Source organism: Staurois parvus, unplaced genomic scaffold (assembly GCF_062004578.1).
Source record: "Staurois parvus isolate SC_StPar_1 unplaced genomic scaffold, SC_StPar_1.0 ptg000549l, whole genome shotgun sequence".
NCBI lineage: Eukaryota > Metazoa > Chordata > Amphibia > Anura > Ranidae > Staurois > Staurois parvus.
The window spans coordinates 7,247,404-7,267,858 of NW_028318345.1; the positions used below are offsets into that span (position 1 = coordinate 7,247,404).

A 20,455-nucleotide genomic window follows, 5' to 3' on the forward strand; every position below is an offset into this window, starting at 1 on the left:
TTACATCATACCCACGCCCCTTTCTCTGCAGTAAAAGGAAACTACAGTTTTCATCAATCACAGGGAATTGTAGTGAATGTGGTCAGGTACACTAGGCCAGTACATGTTAAATGTGTCTGGGAGTCCCGGTCAACCCACCACTGCAAATGGGGCTGAATTACATCACTGCTTCCTGGAGAAAGAACTACAGAAGAGATGTGCCAAGACAGTGGCTGGGGGAATGGGAAGCATAGCAGCCACTGGTCTTACAAACAGGAAACCAAGGAGAATTAACGGTTTGATTTGAAAATGAATAGGCTATATCAGAGCAACTACTGAGTGAATCAGAAGATGGATGACATTCAGTGAAGGTAGGAAATCGGCAACAAGGACATGTAAAGATGTTTTTTTTTTTTTTTTGCCGGAGTTCTGCTTTAAAGATTGGTAAGCTGCAATATAGTACATTTTTAGTTTTTGCTGTTTTAATTTTTTATGTGTTTGTTTGAAATCTAATTCCTTTGATGACTTTTTAGGTAACCTGAGTTGGTTGAGAGAGTGTCTAGAAAACAGAGTTGGCGTTAATGGGTTAGATAAAGCTGGAAGCACTGCTCTATACTGGGCATGCCACGGAGGACATAAAGGTTGGTTTCACTATTTTAAATGAATATTTATTACGTTTGAAATCTTACATACAAGTTAAAAGTTCATCTCCAGCCTTAATGATGTTTAAATAGTTTGTATGGACCAAGCTGGCCCAAACAAACTATTTCCTTCACTAAGAGATGCATCGGCTTTGTGCGCTCTATAAGCTGTATGTAGTCTTGGCTACAGATGACTTCACAATCTCCAAATCGCCCATTTAGAGAGAGCTTTGTATTCATTCATGGAGTACAAAGCTCCCTGTGAAAGGCTAAGTGCCACTCATCCCGACACAATTTTGTTCCAGGTGTGGGACAGTAAGTTCCTATACCACTGCTGGAAAATAGTACTGTATACTGTATATAACTAAGACTACATACAGCTTACACAGTGCACACCGCTGCTGCATCTGGTCCACAAACCGTTATTAAAGCTGAAATCTAGGCACAAAAACTAATTTATATATATTCTCCAATAGCCCTAAACCTACTTAGTTTTCATTCATTTCCTTACAAACACAGTTATTACCCTGTAAAAGTAGCAGTGAACTCCTCATTGTGTGGGACATAGTCTGTTTAAAGAGCAGAACTGTAGACGTAACCCAGCAGATGCCCCCCCACTACAGACAGACTGCAAAAAACTTACCAGGATGGGGGTGTAGATAACAGACCATTCACAAGGAGAGGCAACAGCAGTGACTAGTTCTTATCACAGAAAGCTATTACTCAGAGGTAGAGAGCGGGAGTTGTTTCATGGCAGAATACTACACAGATCTGGAAGTAATTCACAAAAGATACCAAGATTCACCCTCGGATCACACTATTACGGGCCGTGCCGCCCTCGTTTGCTTGGGCTCAGCAGCCCATTCATTTGAATGGGCTGCTGTGCCGGCATTTCCATGCAAAAAAGTGCAGCCACAGAGAAACTGCATGGTCTTTTTGGCCATGCAGTTTCCCGGTGGTACCCGCAATTTCACTGCTTTCTGAAACACTTGGGGTGCCATTCAGATTGAATGGCAGTCCCTTGCATCTAGTAAGGGGAGTGCGTTTCGGATGTGATTCCCGCACCTGCAACTAGCCTGCATAATGTGAATCAAGTGTCAAATAAGAATACACATTCTTGTATTTAAAGTTTCTTTAGCCCAGAGTTCAGCTTTCAGAGAGACAGATTGAGTATTGTATAACTTGCTGGCTACACAAACCAGTCTTGCAGAGTGATATGACAAATTTAAAAAAAAGAAACTTAAGCTATGTGGTAAGTTACAAGAGTCCTTAAAAGAAGTCTTGGTTCAGGAGTAGAAGAAATTGAATACTCTTTCTAGATACCAAGTCTCCATTGAAAGAATGTCAGATTTTATGAGGGTTCTTCAAAAAGCTTCCACACTTTTTTTTAACATATATCCACTTGAAGACAGCAATACGTTTATAATAAATGTTGCCGTTTTCAAGTGGCTGACCAGGGATATGGCTGAAGAAATCTGCCATAACCCCGGTATTTTTTTTTTCTTCAGCTGATAGGCGGCTTACTATTGAAAGCGGTCCTAGTAGCTCTTCAGCCACTGGATCGCTTTCTGTAGCTGCAAGAGGGGACGTTCCTCCCCTCACGCCGCTCACTGGGGTTTCTCGGGCTCACTGTTAAAACCGGTGTGCCTGAAAAACGATCAGACTGTGCAGCCAGCTGAAGATGGAAGAGATGAGACTCTATGGTCTCTGATTGCCTCTATCACGATGGAGAACCTGAGTGAGGTCATGACATCACTTCCAGTCGGTGGTGGATGTAAACCATTTTTTTTTACTTTTTAAAGCATAACTTAAGGAGAGCTTTGGGGTCTCTCCTTAACCATTTTAATACCAGGCACTTTTACCCCCTTCCTGCCCAGGCCAATTTTCAGGTTTCCGCGCTCTCACACTTTGGGTACAGTGTTGCATGACCGCGCTATTGTCATTCAAACTAAAATGTTATTTTGTTCACACAAATAGAGCTTTCTTTTGGTGGTATTTAATCACTACTGGGGTTTTTATTGTTTGCTAAATTAACAAAAAAAAGACTGAAAATTTTGAAATAAAAACATGTTTTTCCTTGTTTCTGTTATAAAAGTTTGCAAATTAAATAATTGTTCTTCATAAATTTAGGCCAAGATGTATTCTGCTACATTTCTTTGGTGAAAATAACCCAAATCAGTATTTATTATTTAGTTTGTAGGAAGGTTATAGAGTTCACAAACTATGGTATAGATCTGAATATTGATCAATCCTGAAGTACTGACAGCCAATCTAATTTCTTGAGATCCAAGAATGTCAGAACAGTACAGATATCCTCCAAATGACCAATTTTTGCAGAGTAGACAGTCCGACGTACTTCATAAGAGGCATGGAGAGTTTTTGGAAGTTGTAATTTTTTTTGTCATTTTTCAAAAAATGAAGAAATTAAAAAAATTATTTTCACAATTTTATTTTTGCATACTGTCACCAGTGCAGTACAGCGTCATCATATAACTGGCATGGCGGTGATCAGGAACACTGACTGGTGACCGTACAAAAAAAAAAAAATATACAATTTCATTTTTGTTTTTTTTATTGCATAATTTCTCTTTTTTTTAAAGATTTTTTTTTTCATATTGCACTATGACCAAAGTAGTATAATGCTACCATAGTAACATTGTACTACTTTGGGGAAGTGATCAGTATTTTTTTTTTTTTTACACAATTTGATTGCTTATAGCAAATTATTTATTTGCTATAATCAAGCATTTAACTGAATGAAATCAATTCATTCAGGTTTTTTTTGTTTAGCCACAGCTCATCACATAACACAGATGGGCTGTGATTGGCCCAGCCTGTGCATGTGATCGCTGTGACCATTCACAGCTAGACACAGTTGTATACAAATGGATGGCTTCCTTTCATGCCATCCATTGTATACAATTGTCATGTGACCTGCTGTGATTGGTCACCTGGTACTGGCAACGGGGCGGCACACAGATCTGTCACCAGCTGTGTCTGAGGTACACGGCCAGTGACAGATCGTGCCACAGCGCGGCCCTGCGGGCACGTGCAAGGCGTGATCCGGGAAGAACGTCATATGACGCCTTCCCAGAGGGGCGAAGTGTTCGCCCGGCCGTCATTTGACCATAGGCCGGGTGGCAAGTAGTTAAAGAGGACCTATCATGCATATTTTTACATTCCTTGTAATAGGAATAAAAAGTGATCGAAAAATAAAGGGACAGTGTAAAAATGAGAAAAAAAAAAATTAACTTTTTTTTTTTAAGGCGTCCCCATTCCTCCGTGCTTGCGTGCACAAGCAAATGCACATGTAAACAATGATCGCAGCATACATGTGAGGTATCGCCGCGAATATTAGAGCAAGAGCAGTAATTCTAGCGCTAGACCTCTTCTGTAACTCTAAACAGGTAACCTGTAAAAAATGTTTTAAAGCGTTGCCTGTGGATATTTTTAAGTAGTTTGTCGCCATTCCACAACGTGTGCAGTTTTAAAAGCTTGACATGTTGGGTATCTATTTACTTTCCGTAACATCCTCTTTCTTATATTACAAAAAAATGGGTATATATTGTTTTGGGGTTTTTTTTTTTTTTAATTCACCAAACTGTATTTTTTAAAAAAAAAAACTGTTTGAAAAAACGCTGCGCAAATACCATGTGACATGAAAAACTGCAACAATTGCTATTTCATTCTCTAGAGTCTTTGCTAAAAAAAAAAAAAAAAATAGAAAATTACTTCTAACCCCAGAACATTTATATAACAAGAAATACAGGGGTTAGAAGTAATTTCCTGACAAAAAATACGGTATCAAACTTTTAAACAAAACATCCCAGTCAATGTTTGGTTTTCAGGTGGATATACAGTTCTCAGCATAAATGAGTACACCCCAACAGATTTGTCAGGAAGCCTTTACTTTTCCTTTCAGAATCATCATTTTCTACAGGACACTATACTACAAAATACTCCCACAAATGCAAGCCATTGATTGCAAACAAGATTTGTTACTTTGAAAACACATAAGTATTTTTCCTAACAAATGCATTCAAGGCCACATTGCAAAAATTAATACACCCAATGAAAGTCTTAGGAGCAAATCTAAATTTTAGACAACAAAGTCCTAATTAACAAGAATTCAACTACAGATGAGTCTAATTATTTATTAAACAACTGTCCAGCAGACAGTTGATTATAAAAGGGCATTACTTAACAAAGAAAATCTCTTCCCATTTCATGCTGTCGGCAATGGCACTACATGGAAAAGAAATGTCACAAGGCCTGAGAACGGAAAATGTAGTTTCTTTACACAAGAAATGTGAAGGCTACAAGAAGATCAGCAAAGCTTTACTTATTAGTCAGAGTGATGTAGCAAAAGTGATAAAACATGTAACAAAGATGGAACTTTAACTATCTCACAGAGACGTCCAGGCCATCCACATAAGTTAACACCTTGAAAAGAGCATCTTCTGATGAGAAGGGTTGAAAAAAATCGCCATTCAAGTTCACTGCAGTTAGCTAAGGAAGTAGAAAGCCAAACTGGGGTGATTGTTTCCAAGGACACAATACAGCATACACTGCAGAGGAATGGCATGCATGGATATCGTTCTCCTAAAGCCCATGCACAAAAAAGCCCATCTAGAATTTGACCGGGCCCATGCTGAAAAGGAAGACTACTAGGACTCTGTACATTGGAGTGATGAGACCAAGATAAATGTTTTTGGAACTGATGGCTTCAAAACTGTATGGTGTCGCAACGGTGAGGAGTACAAAGACAAGTGCATGGTGCCTACAGTGAAACGTGGTGGTAGTGTCCTTCTGTGGGACTGCATGAATGCTGCTGGTGTTCGGGAGCTGCATTTCATTGATGGTATCATGAATTCACAGATGTACTGCTCTATATTGATAGAGAAGATGCTACCATCACTCCGTGCCCTTGGTCGTTGTGCAGTTTTCCAACATGACAATGATCCAGAACACACATCTAAGGCCACTGTTGCATTTCTGAAGAACAGGGTGAAAGTGATTCTGTGGCCAAGTATGTCTCCTGATCTGAACCCAATCAAACACCTATGGGGAATTCTGAAGAGAAAAATTGAGCATCACTCTTCATCCAGCATCCAAGCTCAGGTCGTTCTTGAAGGATGGATAAATATTGATGTTGCAATATGTCGCCAACCTCTTCATTCCGTGCCTAGAAGACTTGGTCCTTCCTTACAAATAATGGAGGTCATACAAAATACTAGATGTAGTAGTTTTTGTTGTGGGGTGTATTAATTTTTGCATCAACTAATTTGAGTAAAACGGAAGATTTTGTAATCTAAATGATATTATTAACCTTTGATGTAATGAGCTAAACAAATGTTCATTGAGATATTGATTAAAATCTCACTTTTCAAAAGGGGTGTACTCATTTATGCTGAGCACTGTATATATGTATAAAAGTGCAGACACTTTTTGAAGACCCTTCATATATATGAAGAGCACATCTTAGGTCATGGGTCCATAGGTCCCATTGATGTGTTTGAATTTTTTTCTTGGTATAGTTCTTTTAAGCCATCATATATTCAATGAAAACATTTTAGTTTATCTAACAGTGTAGAAAATAGAGGGTAATCTGGTTTCTTTCATAATCTGCGTAGAGTGGTTCTCACCAATATATTACTGAGGTTGGCTTCACATTTTTTTGTATGGAAGATTACATTTCAAATTAGTTTTATTTTAATTTTAAACTTCTCTAATATTTCAAGAATTTTAAAGTACATAAAATGAAACCAGTTAATTCCTGCATTTTGTCAGTAGTAATGGTAGCCCATGCTGCAGTCTGCAACTCCTGGCACAATCTTCAAGCCAGTTGAAGCTGAAGTGTAGGTATGGATATTTTGCATAGTTATATTGGTTGAGCTTGAACCAATGTAAGTATGCATGTTCTAACTTGCTAAACCCTGTGGTTGGGGATAATCACTGTAGAAGGCATCGCTAGTGCCATGATCACCACTAGTTTTAGGGTTCCATGCTGAGTGAGTTAGCTTGCTGCTTAGTGACTACAGGAAGTCACTTTCTAGGCACAGGCACCATTAAGAGAACACTTTGCATGTTCTCCATAAATGCAAAGTATTGTCTGATTGGGCAAGTTTGAAAGGTGAGGCCATAACACAGGGAGCAGACAGGCATGTAATATGAGTGCTTATATTGGTCCAAGCTGGACCAATGTAACTATGCAAAAATATCAATACTAAACATCAGCTTTAAATGGAAGTGGATGTAGCTAACCACTTGTTTGAGTAGTAAGCACTGCAAGCTTTCTTTAGAGACTGAAAATCTAGAAGTGGCATTTTAGTGTAACGTCCTGTGGTGTTGCATCCTGATCAGGAAGGGAGCCTTTGAACTATAGATTATATAAACTCTGGAGACCCAAAAGGGGTTCCCAAACTTTCGGAAATGTGTCGACACCGTCTCATAAGCACAGTATGGGAAGCAGTTCTGGATGCTTTTTTTAAAGGCGTCCATTTGCCCAGAGATTACCTGTACATGTATTCAATAAAAAATCTATTCAGCCAAACTATTCTTAGAATATTTGAATTTGTTTAGGAACACATGTATAACTTTTTTTTTAATTCTATCCTAGATGTTGTGGAGGCCTTACTTGCACAGTCTAATATTGAGCTAAACCAGCAGGTAAGCATTTTAATCTATTTTTGTTACTTTTGACTTTTAGACTGTAAGCAAATGGTTTGTTTTAGCTGTAAATGCACATTCAGCAAGGGGAAATGGCTTTGGTTTATAGCTGCAAAGTAGGGCTATTCTTTTAGACAGAGTTATAAATATGTGAACAGGGACCTTATGGCAGACAGATCTTTAAAGCATAACTGAAGTCGGGTTTGAGAAAAAAATACTGAGAGGTAGACTTTTTAAAACGGAAGAGATTCTGTATGTCTCATGTGTTTGTAAATGCTTCCCCCTGTCTGCCAGCATTTTTTTTCCTAGTGTACACCATAAATGTGCAGCTCAGAGTACAGTCTTAGCATGATTTTGTGGAAGGATGAAGTAACTCCTAAGCACATGTGGTTAGAGTTTTTTCACCCAGGCTCGGCCTATCAAAGCAGCCAAAGACTCTGAACCCAGAAGAAGACTTACTGAAGATGGAAGCCCTGGTGATGGTACCATGGGAGGAGAGCATTGCTAGAAAAGAGCAATTTGCAGCACAAGGCTGTCATAATGTTCAAATGTGCTGAGCATACATGTACATTATGGCAGAATCTCCTTGGGAGGGCCCCAAAGCGGGTTAGTTTCTACTGATCAAATGTCTATGGTTCACACATTTTAGCTCTAATTACCAATTATCCAAGTTGTTTATTAAAGTGTTCGCCTTTACAGAAAATCTGTAAAGGTGACCTAACACCGAACCCCCTTCCCACCCCCTTGTCCCTGCTGTACTTACCCCCTGCAATCCTGAGCTGTCCGGGATCCCACAAGCTCCTCCACCAGTCCAGGGATTTAAAATCTCCATTGCTTTCTCTCCTCCGTTCAGTGCTGCCAGGATGGACCAGACAGATTCTAATTGGATTTGATTAATTGCAGGGTGAGAAAGCAGCAGGGATTTCAAATCCCTAGACTGGTGGTTCAGTTTATGGGAGTCTACAGCTAAGGATCATGGGAGGTAAGTACAGTGGGGAACGGTGAGGGGGCTGGGAGAGGGTCCGGTGTTCACTTTTACAGATAATCTGTAAATGTGACCCAACACTTTTTAACTGTATACAGTGAACGATGTGTTCATTTTTTTCACTCTGGCCTTTTTGCATGCAGTAAGATGTATTAATTGTAGAGGGTTTCATCCTAAATTACTAGTGTTTAAAAATATTTTGGTCAGTTTGTTATATTAAACTAAAAAACCCTTTTTTGTGGCTCTCTAGGCAAATTTAATAAAAATGTAGAAATATTACAGTATCTGCATCTCAAAATAATGACAAGCAATCTCCCTCTTCTTTGTCCAGAATAAGCTTGGAGACACTGCTCTGCATGCTGCCGCATGGAAGGGATACGCTGATATTGTAGAGTTGCTCCTCTTGAAAGGTGAGATTTAGTGTTTCATCATTCATGCAAAGTAATTATCACATTGCTTTTTTTTTTCTATGACAAAAGACCTCAGAAAAGTCATTTGTTATGACAAACATTCCTATTATAAATATGTCATTAAGTAGCATCTATGGGAATTTATCTTTCTTGGAAATTACATTCAGTGGACAAGCCTAGCTCTATAACGTCCACTGATTTATTGCATACATCAATTATTGTTTAGGCACATTATTTTACTGCGTTGACTGCTGTTTATTATTTATAGTCTTCTTAAAGCAATGCTAATCAACTTGTTGCCGTTTTTATCTTTGTCTCTGGTATTACAGAGAATTCTGAGAGACACTGTGATGCATTTACTTTTCCTAGCTACATAAATTTGATATATTCAGAGTGCAATAAAAGTAGGTCCTATGCCTGCTCTGCTTATGTCTGTGGGTTATATGCCTCTGCTCTGTACTTCTGGTGTGGTCACACTCTGTATAACGTCAGCATCAAGATCTGGCTGTCCACCACTCACAGTTTCTATAACTGTAATCCTGTTCAGGAAGCCACTGCTTTACTTACTGGCAGGCTGGGTTTCTGTTGTAATACATATGACTGACGCTCAGGCTGTTTGCTTTTCATTGGGGGATGCAGGATGTAAATCTAAATGTTGAAGTAAAAAATGTGTCCACCCCAAAGGGATGATGAAGCACCTGATTTTGTTAAAACTTACTCGAAAGTTTATTTTTAAGTTTTCTGCTCAAACCAGTTTATTTTTAAAATTTTAGGTATTACTTTGTACTGTATGACCTAACAGAAACATGACTTTATTTAGTGGCGGTTCACATATATGTGGATTGGATGCAGTTTGAACAGTGTCCAATCTGAAATAACATTGCTTCCTATTTTGCCCGTTCACATATGTCTGGTGCACTGGCGGTGTGGATTCAGTGCGGATTGAAAGAGTCCTATCCGATTTCTGAGCAGTGCGGTCTGGTTCAGGTGCTGATTACAGGTTATTGACTTCTATGGGAACCATTTCTAAACTGCACGTCATCAGTTGTGAACAGGGTAAAATCCTGACCTCAACCTGATCTAAACCTGATGTAAACCTGACCTGAACCACTGAACAACTACTGTATCAATTAAGTGTGAAACCTGAGCTTCAATCTGCACTGCACATGTGTGAATCAGCTCTTATAGGTCCTCTTACATGGGCATGCTCTCTTCCATTCAGCAGGGCATCCATTAACAGATCACCTGAATTGGAGCAAAACTGAATATATGTCACTTTTTTGTGATATCTGTTCCTGTTTAGTTTTTTTCGTCCACATTTTACTGGCGGACTGTGGCAGACCCGTGTTGGATCTATGGGGTGTTAGATGTAAATGATGTCCATTTACATCAGGCTACCTCAGATCCCCCAAGTTTTCAGACTAGGATAGTCTCAAAGGTAGGCACAAGTCCATTTACATCTGTCTGCCCAAAGACCTGTACATGGAGCTTCTGATCAGGTCTGCTTGACAGATGGACCTGATCAGAAAGCAAGTGTGAAAGAAGCCTTATAGTTGCTTACATTAGAACCAAAACTATGGCTGATACATTAGAACCAAAACTATGGCTGATACAGGTTGCCAGGTCAATCTGAGGTTTTCAAACCAGCTGTAAAATCTCTTTAAGTTGCGAATGTATACCCATAAATGGCCCTAGCATCATATCAGGGTTTAAAGTGGTTGTAAACCTCAGACATGAAATCTGAAAAAAATCACATATTTATATGGTGTTTACTCGCCTCTCTCCAGAGCACCAAGTGCAGTTTCTCTCTGCTGTCTAGTTCCTCTGCTATCTGCACGAGTCACTTCTGACAAGTTTTTCTTGACACCAAGAGGTAAAAAGATGATGGGAGAAGGAACCCCAGCACACAGTCTATGATTGACCGCCTCAGCTCTGTTCCTGTGTGCTGTGTGAAGGGGAGTGTGTCCCTTCCCTCCAATCAGCTCTCAGAGCTCTTGTACAGTGTGTAACTGCAGCTCCCTGCCCCCTGCTTTGTGAGTCTATGAAAAATCATTTTCATCTCTGTGTTTTACAAGGATGTACAGGACAAATGTCTGCAACTTAAACGGGTATAATTTATGTAGGAGGATTTGTTTAATATCTGTGTATCACCAGAGAATAGTTACTTCGTTGGGTATATGTAAGGGTTTGCAAGCACTTTAACTCAGGGGTGACCTTTTGCTTCCTGGAAATCAGGAGCTGTGCAATCTGGGGAAAGTAAAATTAAACATAAATCCACTTTAAATGTTTTGTGTTGGGTAGCATTCTTTGGCATAGTGTTAAATAAGAGTTCAGAAAGCAGTTTTGCTTACAGGGCAATTTCTGCTGTGTCCTGTCCTGCTGGTCCTTTTCACATTTCTCCGAGTGAAAATATAAATCAAGTAGTGGGATAGTAGCTTTAGAATACAGCAGGAATTGTTCAGATGGTAACAGCTGAGTCAAGTTTAAGTACATTGATTGAATCATAACTGTGAGACTACATAAAGCAGATTATTTTATTAAGTGTTTGAGTTATAAAATAACTTTTTATTTTTTAATCTTCATCTTTCTGTTAATTTACTTACATTTGCTTGTTCTGATTAGGAGCAAGAACAGACTTAAGGAATAATGAGAAAAAGCTGGCTTTGGATATGGCTACGAATGCTCAGTGTGCTTCCCTTCTTAAAAAGAGACAGGCACAAGGTAACACATGTCTACTTAATTTTAATGTAGGCGTATATTTAAATAATGGCATAAGGTATTTTAGTATGTCTGCCTTCCTCAGTTTCTGATTGCACCTTCCAACCCCACCCCACCAAGTGCCCTAAGCGTCCAGTCCAAATGGTTCAATACACATGTGTACCATCAGAAGGCTCCTTGGTAAAGAGGTCCAAACTTTTCAGGTGTGAGAGGCTGTTCCTGCACTTGCGTGATGCTACCATTTACAAGTTTGTTCAAAGTGCAGCATTGGCTACCATCCATACTCGCCTTTTATTAAGGCCCGCTATAATAAATTAGAATATGTGTAAAAGCATATGCTATGAAAAAAGAAGCCACCAAAAAAATGTTCAAATCGTTTTCTATGTGTGATATTATCAAATCCACATGACTAGAAAGGTGGTAAAGAATGAGTAAAGGTCCTGTGTGTGGATACAGAGATGGATTCCAGATGATCACAGATGATGTCTCATGAACAAACTGGTGAATGTTTTGTGATCCTACAGTACACAGGGATTAAAGACGAAAGTATGAAATTTACTAGAACAGGTAGGCATGAAAAAGGACACTCAAAGTCTTTGGTAACTTGTTAAACATACCAATGTTCAAATTGCTGAGCCTCTGGATGTGTTCAAGCTTCAGGATGTTGGTATTAATCTAGTACTAAATGGGAACTGATTTTTTTTTTTTTCACATATATGTTTATTAATGTTGAGCTTATTGGTACACCTTTTTGTATGAACTTCGATCTTTATTGCCCTTCTATTTCCATGTGTATAAGCTCTGATGATGTACTAATCACACATTTGAAGTTCCTCTCAACCGTTCTTCTCTGTATTACAATAGAACAAACAAATATTTTAGATACCTCATCATCTGTTCTAAACTGTCTGAATCAGCTGATTGAGGAATCATAACTCCTTTGGTTACAGAGATTTAGTGTTACATCATGAGAGCAAGCTGACGTTGATATAGGTTGGTTCTGAATATGCAGATGGACAGCAATACAGTTTATGAAAAGTTAAGCTGATCATCAGCAAATACATCTTTCCTCTCAGATCTATCTCACACTGTTTACTTTAAAGCCTATTTGAGCCCTCAGTTTAAATCCACTAAATATGTACCAGGTACATCAAAACAAAACGTATTTAATGTCCTAAAGTTCATTTTCTTTCCAAAGCAACTACAGCCTTCATAGAACAAACTGTCCCCTGCCAGTGGCTGGAGAGCGGGGCCCTTGCACTCTGTGGGGAAGCAGTGGTCTCTCTGTGAAGGTCTGACATGCTTCTACTGAATCAGACCTATAGCTCTGCAATCAGCAAAGCGTATGTTCTGCACTGATTGAATTGCTACGCGTCTAACTTGGCAGGGGGTTTGTTGGACTTCTGTAAAAGGATCACTGCTTATCTTTGTGATCAACTCTGCAGCATGTTGGCAAGACTCAGGATTTTCTACTCATGCTGTGGCTGCTCTTTAAAGAATACAAACTGTTAGAGCAGTGGTTCTTAACCTTTTTGGAGGTACTGAACCCCACCAGTTTCATATGCGCATTCACCGAACCCTTCTTAATTGGAAAAATAAAATATGATTTTTAAAATTCAAAACATAGGTATATATTTATACATAGGTGCACAAAATGAACAAAACCATTAAGAACAAAGAACAAAACCATTAAAACATGATTTTCACACAAAAACAAAATAATGAATATTTACCGCAAATCAGTGTGACTTCTGCTGTTGTCTTTCAGAGGCCAGTTCGGTATGAAAATTCATCCCCCATAGTAATTCATCCCCCATAGTAATTCATCCCCCATAGTAATTCATCCCCCATAGTAATTCATCCCCCATAGTAATTCATCCCCCATATAGTAATTCATCCCTCATAGTAATTCATCCCCCATATAGTAATTCATCCCCCCATATAGTAATTCATCCCCCCATATAGTAATTCATCCCCCCATATAGTAATTCCTTCCCCATATAGTAATTCCTTCCCCATATAGTAATTCATCCCCCATATAGTAATTCATCCCCCATAGTAATTCATCCCCCATAGTAATACATCCCCCATATAGTAATTCATCCCCCATATAGTAATTCATCCCCCATATAGTAATACATCCCCCATATAGTAATTCATCCCCCATATAGTAATTCATCCCCCCTATAGTAATTCATTCCCCATATTAATTCATCCCCCATATCAAGTCCCCCCTGTGTCAATTCACTTACCTTTGCTCCGCGCGTTCCTCTCGCTGTATTCCCGCGCCGTTCCGGTCTTCAGGGCTCCACGTTCGTCACGCTGCCCCGCCTACACACATCCTGACAGCCAATCACTGGCTATCAGGATGTGAGTGGCAGCGAGACTGGCCAATCATTGCATTTGAGTCCCTGCCGCCCGAGAGGAGGGATGGGAGCGGGCGCCCGGCACACAAGAGCCGCGGCTTGCCGACCACTGGGCTAAGCGATGTTGCGTGACCACCTGCAGCTAATGATGGACAAGCGGGGCATGTCATCACAAATCATATGAGTCGGGTGTGGGTCACCTCCGCCGAACCCCCGAGACTGACTCACCGAACCCCTGGGGTTCGATCGAACCCAGGTTAAGAACCACTGTGTTAGAGCTTGCATGCATTTTGTTTTGATGCACCTGGAATGTATTTATTGTTCAAGTAGAATTATAGACAAAACTTTTTTGTTGTTTTTGGATAGAGTAATGAAGGGTTATAGCTAGAGATGAGCGAATCGAACTTGGCGAAGTGGAATTCGTTTCGAATATTAGGAAAAATTCGATTCGCTCCGAATTTTAGCAAACTTCGGGTGCACGAATCGAATTTTCCCCGATCAGCCGGCAAAAAGTGTCACTGCAGAGAGCTCCGCTATTTCTGACAGTTCTCTGACAGTTCTGACAGTTCATTTACAGCGGTTGAAACATTGTATCTATTTGTTTCCATTTAGGATACAGATGTTTTTATTCGGAAATAAATAGATACAATGTTTCAACCGCTGTAAATGTGAAGGAACTGTCAGAGAACTGTCAGAAATAGCGGAGCTCTCTGCAGATACACTTTTTGCTGTACTGGAATTCTTCTTCTTTTCATTCTTCTTCTTCTTCTTTTCATTCTTCTTCTTCTTCTTCTTCTTTTCATTCTTTTCCTTCTTCTTCTTCTTCTTCTTTTCCTTCTTCTTCTTCTTCTTCTTTTCATTCTTCTTCTTCTTCTTCTTTTCATTCTTCTTCTTCTTCTTCTTTTCATTCTTCTTCTTCTTCTTCTTTTCATTCTTCTTCTTCTTCTTCTTCTTCTTTTCATTCTTCTTCTTCTTCTTCTTTTCATTCTTCTTCTTCTTCTTCTTTTCATTCTTCTTCTTCTTCTTCTTTTCATTCTTCTTCTTCTTCTTCTTTTCATTCTTCTTCTTCTTCTTCTTTTCATTCTTCTTCTTCTTCTTCTTCTTCTTTTCATTCTTCTTCTTCTTCTTCTTTTCATTCTTCTTCTTCTTCTTCTTTTCATTCTTCTTCTTCTTCTTCTTTTCATTCTTCTTCTTCTTCTTCTTCTTCTTTTCATTCTTCTTCTTCTTCTTCTTCTTCTTCTTCTTTTCATTCTTCTTCTTCTTCTTCTTTTCATTCTTCTTCTTCTTCTTCTTTTCATTCTTCTTCTTCTTCTTCTTCTTTTCATTCTTCTTCTTCTTCTTCTTCTTTTCATTCTTCTTCTTCTTCTTTTCATTCTTCTTCTTCTTCTTTTCATTCTTCTTCTTCTTCTTTTCATTCTTCTTCTTCTTCTTCTTTTCCTTCTTCTTCTTCTTCTTCTTTTCCTTCTTCTTCTTCTTCTTCTTTTCCTTCTTCTTCTTCTTCTTCTCCTTTTCATTCTCCTTCTTCTTCTTTTCATTCTCCTTCTTCTTCTTTTCATTCTCCTTCTTCTTCTTTTCATTCTCCTTCTTCTTCTTTTCATTCTCCTTCTTCTTCTTTTCATTCTCCTTCTTCTTCTTTTCATTCTCCTTCTTCTTCTTTTCATTCTCCTTCTTCTTCTTTTCATTCTCCTTCTTCTTCTTTTCATTCTCCTTCTTCTTCTTTTCATTCTTCTTCTTCTTCTTCTTATTCTTTTCATTCTTCTTCTTCTTCTTCTTCTTTTCCTTCTTCTTCTTCTTCTTCTTTTCCTTCTTCTTCTTCTTTTTCTTCTTCTTCTTTTTCTTCTTCTTCTTCTTTTTCTTCTTCTTCTTCTTTTTCTTCTTCTTCTTCTTTTTCTTCTTCTTTTTCTTTTTCTTTTTCTTCTTCTTCTCCTTTTCATTCTCCTTCTTCTTCTTTTCATTCTCCTTCTTCTTCTTTTCATTCTCCTTCTTCTTCTTTTCATTCTCCTTCTTCTTCTTTTCATTCTCCTTCTTCTTCTTTTCATTCTCCTTCTTCTTCTTTTCATTCTCCTTCTTCTTCTTTTCATTCTCCTTCTTCTTCTTTTCATTCTCCTTCTTCTTCTTTTCATTCTTCTTCTTCTTCTTTTCATTCTTCTTCTTCTTCTTCTTATTCTTTTCATTCTTCTTCTTCTTCTTTTCCTTCTTCTTCTTCTTCTTCTTCTTCTTCTTCTTCTTCTTCTTCTTCTTTTCATTCTTCTTCTTCTTCTTCTTCTTTTCATTCTTCTTCTTCTTTTCATTCTTCTTCTTCTTCTTTTCATTCTTCTTCTTCTTCTTCTTCTTTTCATTCTTCTTTTCATTCTTCTTCTTCTTCTTTTCCTTCTTCTTCTTCTTCTTCTTCTTCTTTTCATTCTTCTTCTTCTTCTTCTTTTCATTCTTCTTCTTCTTCTTCTTCTTCTTCTTCTTCTTCTTCTTTTCATTCTTCTTCTTCTTCTTCTTTTCATTCTTCTTCTTCTTCTTCTTCTTCTTTTCCTTCTTCTTCTTCTTCTTCTTTTCCTTCTTCTTCTTCTTCTTCTTTTCCTTCTTCTTCTTCTTCTTCTTCTTTTCCTTCTTCTTCTTCTTCTTCTTCTTTTCCTTCTTCTTCTTCTTCTTCTTCTTTTCCTTCTTCTTCTTCTTCTTCTTCTTTTCCTTCTTCTTCTTCTTCTTCTTCTTTTCCTTCTTCTTCTTCTTCTTCTTCTTTTCCTTCTTCTTCTTCTTCTTCTTCTTTTCCTTCTTCTTCTTCTTCTTCTTCTTTTCCTTCTTCTTCTTCTTCTTCTTCTTTTCCTTCTTCTTCTTCTTCTTCTTCTTCTTTTCCTTCTTCTTCTTCTTCTTCTTCTTCTTTTCCTTCTTCTTCTTCTTCTTCTTCTTCTTCTTTTCCTTCTTTTCCTTCTTCTTCTTCTTCTTCTTCTTTTCCTTCTTTTCCTTCTTCTTCTTCTTCTTCTTCTTTTCCTTCTTCTTCTTCTTCTTCTTCTTCTTCTTCTTTTCCTTCTTCTTCTTCTTCTTCTTCTTTTCCTTCTTTTCCTTCTTCTTCTTTTCCTTCTTCTTCTTCTTCTTCTTCTTCTTTTCCTTCTTCTTCTTCTTCTTCTTCTTTTCCTTCTTCTTCTTTTCCTTCTTCTTCTTTTCCTTCTTCTTCTTCTTCTTCTTTTCCTTCTTCTTCTTCTTCTTCTTCTTCTTTTTCTTCTTCTTCTTCTTTTTCTTCTTCTTTTTCTTCTTCTTCTTCTTCTTCTTTTTCTTCTTCTTCTTCTTTTCCTTCTTCTTCTTCTTTTCCTTCTTCTTCTTCTTTTCCTTCTTCTTCTTCTTCTTCTTTTCCTTCTTCTTCTTCTTCTTCTTTTCCTTCTTCTTCTTCTTCTTCTTTTTCTTCTTCTTCTTCTTTTTCTTCTTCTTCTTTTTCTTCTTCTTCTTCTTTTTCTTCTTCTTCTTCTTTTTCTTCTTCTTTTTCTTCTTCTTCTTCTTCTTCTTCTTTTTCTTCTTCTTCTTCTTTTTCTTCTTCTTCTTCTTTTCCTTCTTCTTCTCCTTCTTCTTTTCCTTCTTCTTCTCCTTCTTCTTTTCCTTCTTCTTCTCCTTCTTCTTTTCCTTCTTCTTCTCCTTCTTCTTTTCCTTCTTCTTCTCCTTCTTCTTTTCATTCTCCTTCTTCTTCTTTTCATTCTCCTTCTTCTTCTTTTCATTCTTCTTCTTTTCATCCTTCTTCTTCTTTTCATTCTTCTTCTTCTTCTTTTCCTTCTTCTTCTTCTCCTTTTCCTTCTTCTTCTTCTCCTTTTCCTTCTTCTTCTTCTCCTTTTCCTTCTTCTTCTTCTCCTTTTCCTTCTTCTTCTTCTTTTCCTTCTTCTTCTTCTTCTTCTTTTCCTTCTTCTTCTTCTTCTTCTTTTCCTTCTTCTTCTTCTTCTTTTCCTTCTTCTTCTTCTTCTCCTTTTCCTTCTTCTTCTTTTCCTTCTTTTCCTTCTTCTTCTTCTTCTTTTCCTTCTTCTTCTTTTCCTTCTTCTTCTTTTCCTTCTTCTCCTCCTCCTTCTTCTTCTTTTCATTCTTCTTCTTTTCCTTCTTCTTCTTTTCCTTCTTCTTCTTTTCATTCTTCTTCTTTTCATTCTTCTTCTTTTCATTCTTCTTCTCCTTCTCCTTCTCCTTCTCCTCCTCCTTCTCCTTCTTCTTCTTTTCATTCTTCTTCTTTTCATTCTTCTTCTTTTCATTCTTCTTCTTTTCATTCTTCTTCTTTTCATTCTTCTTCTTTTCATTCTTCTTCTTTTCATTCTTCTTCTTTTCATTCTTCTTCTCCTTCTCCTTCTTCCCCCGTGACTGCCCAAATGAGTGAAGTGTGCGGTGATTCTAAGATCGACGGCACTCATCTGCATGTCATACTGACTGACAGTATTATTTCTCTTCCCCAGCAGACTCCAAGGGCATTTAAATTAAAGGTACAGTGTTCTGCACTAATATAAAGGCTCTTTGAAGCCTAGAAACCCTTTTAATAAGATAAATTCACATCGAATCGAATTTCTCCTGCAAATTCGGCGAATCAGCCGAATCGAATTTTTGAATAATTCGCTCATCTCTAGTTATAGCCCTTGTAAGGTTTTATGTTTTTGTTTTGCCATCTGTGTGCCATTGGGAGGAATTCCCTTCACTTCCCATCCCATAGTCAAAATAGGAGAGGAAATGCTTGCAAATTAGGGGAATCCATTGCCCACCCCCCCCAGGTCATCAGAACAAGTGTCGCCATTGGAAAATTTCCCCAGAGGAGACAAACCAAAATCCTCTTTTTCTTTCACTTTGATGATGACTGGAAACTGAGAGGGTGAATCTCCCCAATGGGCAGAGGTAACAATAAAAGCCTGACAGGTGTTCTAATCCCTCTCCACTTTATCCAAAACTAAAAAAAAAATCATTTTGCCTATACCTTGTGATTTTGAGTGTAAGAGATACATTCTAAAATATGTCAACAAAGTTTCCAGGATGCTTTTCTTTTGTCCTGCTCTTTTCCATCTGCCCTGCTCCCCATTACTGTCAAAACTACGTGTCATGCTTTGTATTACACATTTCGAGTGGCTATAAAAATGCACATGGTTTACTAAAGAAACTATTTTCAACTTGGCCTTGTTCAGTTCAATTACCTAGTGGGGGAATTTTAAAAAGATTGGATATTTGAAGTGAAAAGGGAGTTGGGATAAAATTCGGTGCATGCCAGAAATCATTGCATCTTTTTGTTCTGCAAATGATTCCCTGCATGTGGTGTTTGTATTTTTTTTTTTTTTACCTTATTTTCACTTGGTGACTGTCAGTAATAAACTTTTAGTCCAAGGATAACAATACTTACCTTTCTGTATTAGGACAGCAGAAACTGGATAGGACTACAAAACCCTACCCTTCTGATAGTCTGCATACTATACAGGGGCATGGTTTGGTAGTGGTCAGCAATAGCTGAGAACGTTGTAATTGATATCAGTCATCAGAAGCAGAGAGTACAGGAAGTTTTCAGCTCACAAGATTTATAGATTTTTTTTTTTTTTTTTTTCTTCTCAAACAGATGTAACAAAAAATACTTTCAGTTGTATATTTTAATAGAGCAAAAGGGGCCAAATAAGAGAAGTTCATTCTTAAGGCTTACATACCCTTTAAAGAGAGAGAAATACTTTTTCCTGAAAAAAAAAAACTTTACCACACGTACATAAAGGACAGTAGCAATGGAAATATTTAAAACCACTGTAGTATTTCATTAACTGTTTTATGTTCTATTATTTGTGATAAAAAATCCTTATTGATGTAATTTTTCGAGATCAAATTTAAAATTATTAGAAAAAACTCGATGCTATAGGCAAAACAGTAACTACTTCTTTTATATTGCTTTTGTTAACGCCATACCGTATCTAAGCAAATGTTGCTGCTATTGTAACTTTGCTACCATTTGTTTCTCAGGAGTCATACGAACATCCAGTAATGCGGAAGAATATCTTGACGATGAAGACTCTGATTAGTTCTCAGCTGTATAAATAGATGCAACAGGTTTAGCTGCAAATTTGTCATTCCAGTATGCACCTCCATTTAAACAGGACCTAATCTATGCAACATCAATAACAAGATGCGTTTTTATTACTGTACCTATCATTTGTTTTTGTTTATTACTTTAAAAATAATAGCAGAGAAGTTACATTGTGTTTGTATACTGCGCACTTGACGTTTGTTACTACTATGCCTTATTTTGTTTTTCATTTTTTTATTTTATTTCTGGATAAATGTACTGTGCCTGATTTACTTTTTTTTTTTTTTTAATTTTCAGGAACTTTTTTTAAATGACTAAAAGGAAAGGCTAACATTAATTAAAATGTTTCAACTTGTTAGACAATCAAATTGGTAATATTTAATTTAGTTTTGCATATATAATAAATGTTTCTTACAAATCTGTTGTCTGCTTGTTCTCCAAATCCGTATGTTTTCATTTAAGATTTTTATGTACACCTGAAAAAATATACTGCATGATTTAGAACAGGGGTGTCAATGTCATTGTGTGCCGCATCAGCATTATGCTTGCCCTCAAAGGGACTGTTTTGTCTGTAGGATTAGATGTCCACAGCCCAACCCCCGCTTCCCCCCCCCCCTCCCCCTTTCAGAAATCAAGAGGCCCTCACCCACCCTTGCATCACAGTGCACCCCCCATCTTTTGTGCTGCTG

At 37.8% G+C, this 20,455-nt stretch overlaps 1 protein-coding gene across 1 annotated transcript in view; it reads left to right on the forward strand.

Annotated features, from left to right (window-relative positions):
• The window catches only part of OSTF1 (osteoclast stimulating factor 1), a 61,795-nt gene extending 41,611 nt beyond the window's left edge, over positions 1-20,184 (forward strand). Inside the window, exons 6-10 of the mRNA XM_089691083.1 lie at positions 513-620; positions 7,240-7,289; positions 8,606-8,684; positions 11,307-11,405; positions 19,703-20,184. Coding sequence (XP_089547209.1) covers positions 513-620; positions 7,240-7,289; positions 8,606-8,684; positions 11,307-11,405; positions 19,703-19,761 — 395 coding nt within the window. The 3' untranslated portion in view covers positions 19,762-20,184. The remainder of the gene's footprint in view (positions 1-512; positions 621-7,239; positions 7,290-8,605; positions 8,685-11,306; positions 11,406-19,702) is intronic.
• The last annotated feature ends 271 nt before the right edge of the window (positions 20,185-20,455 follow it).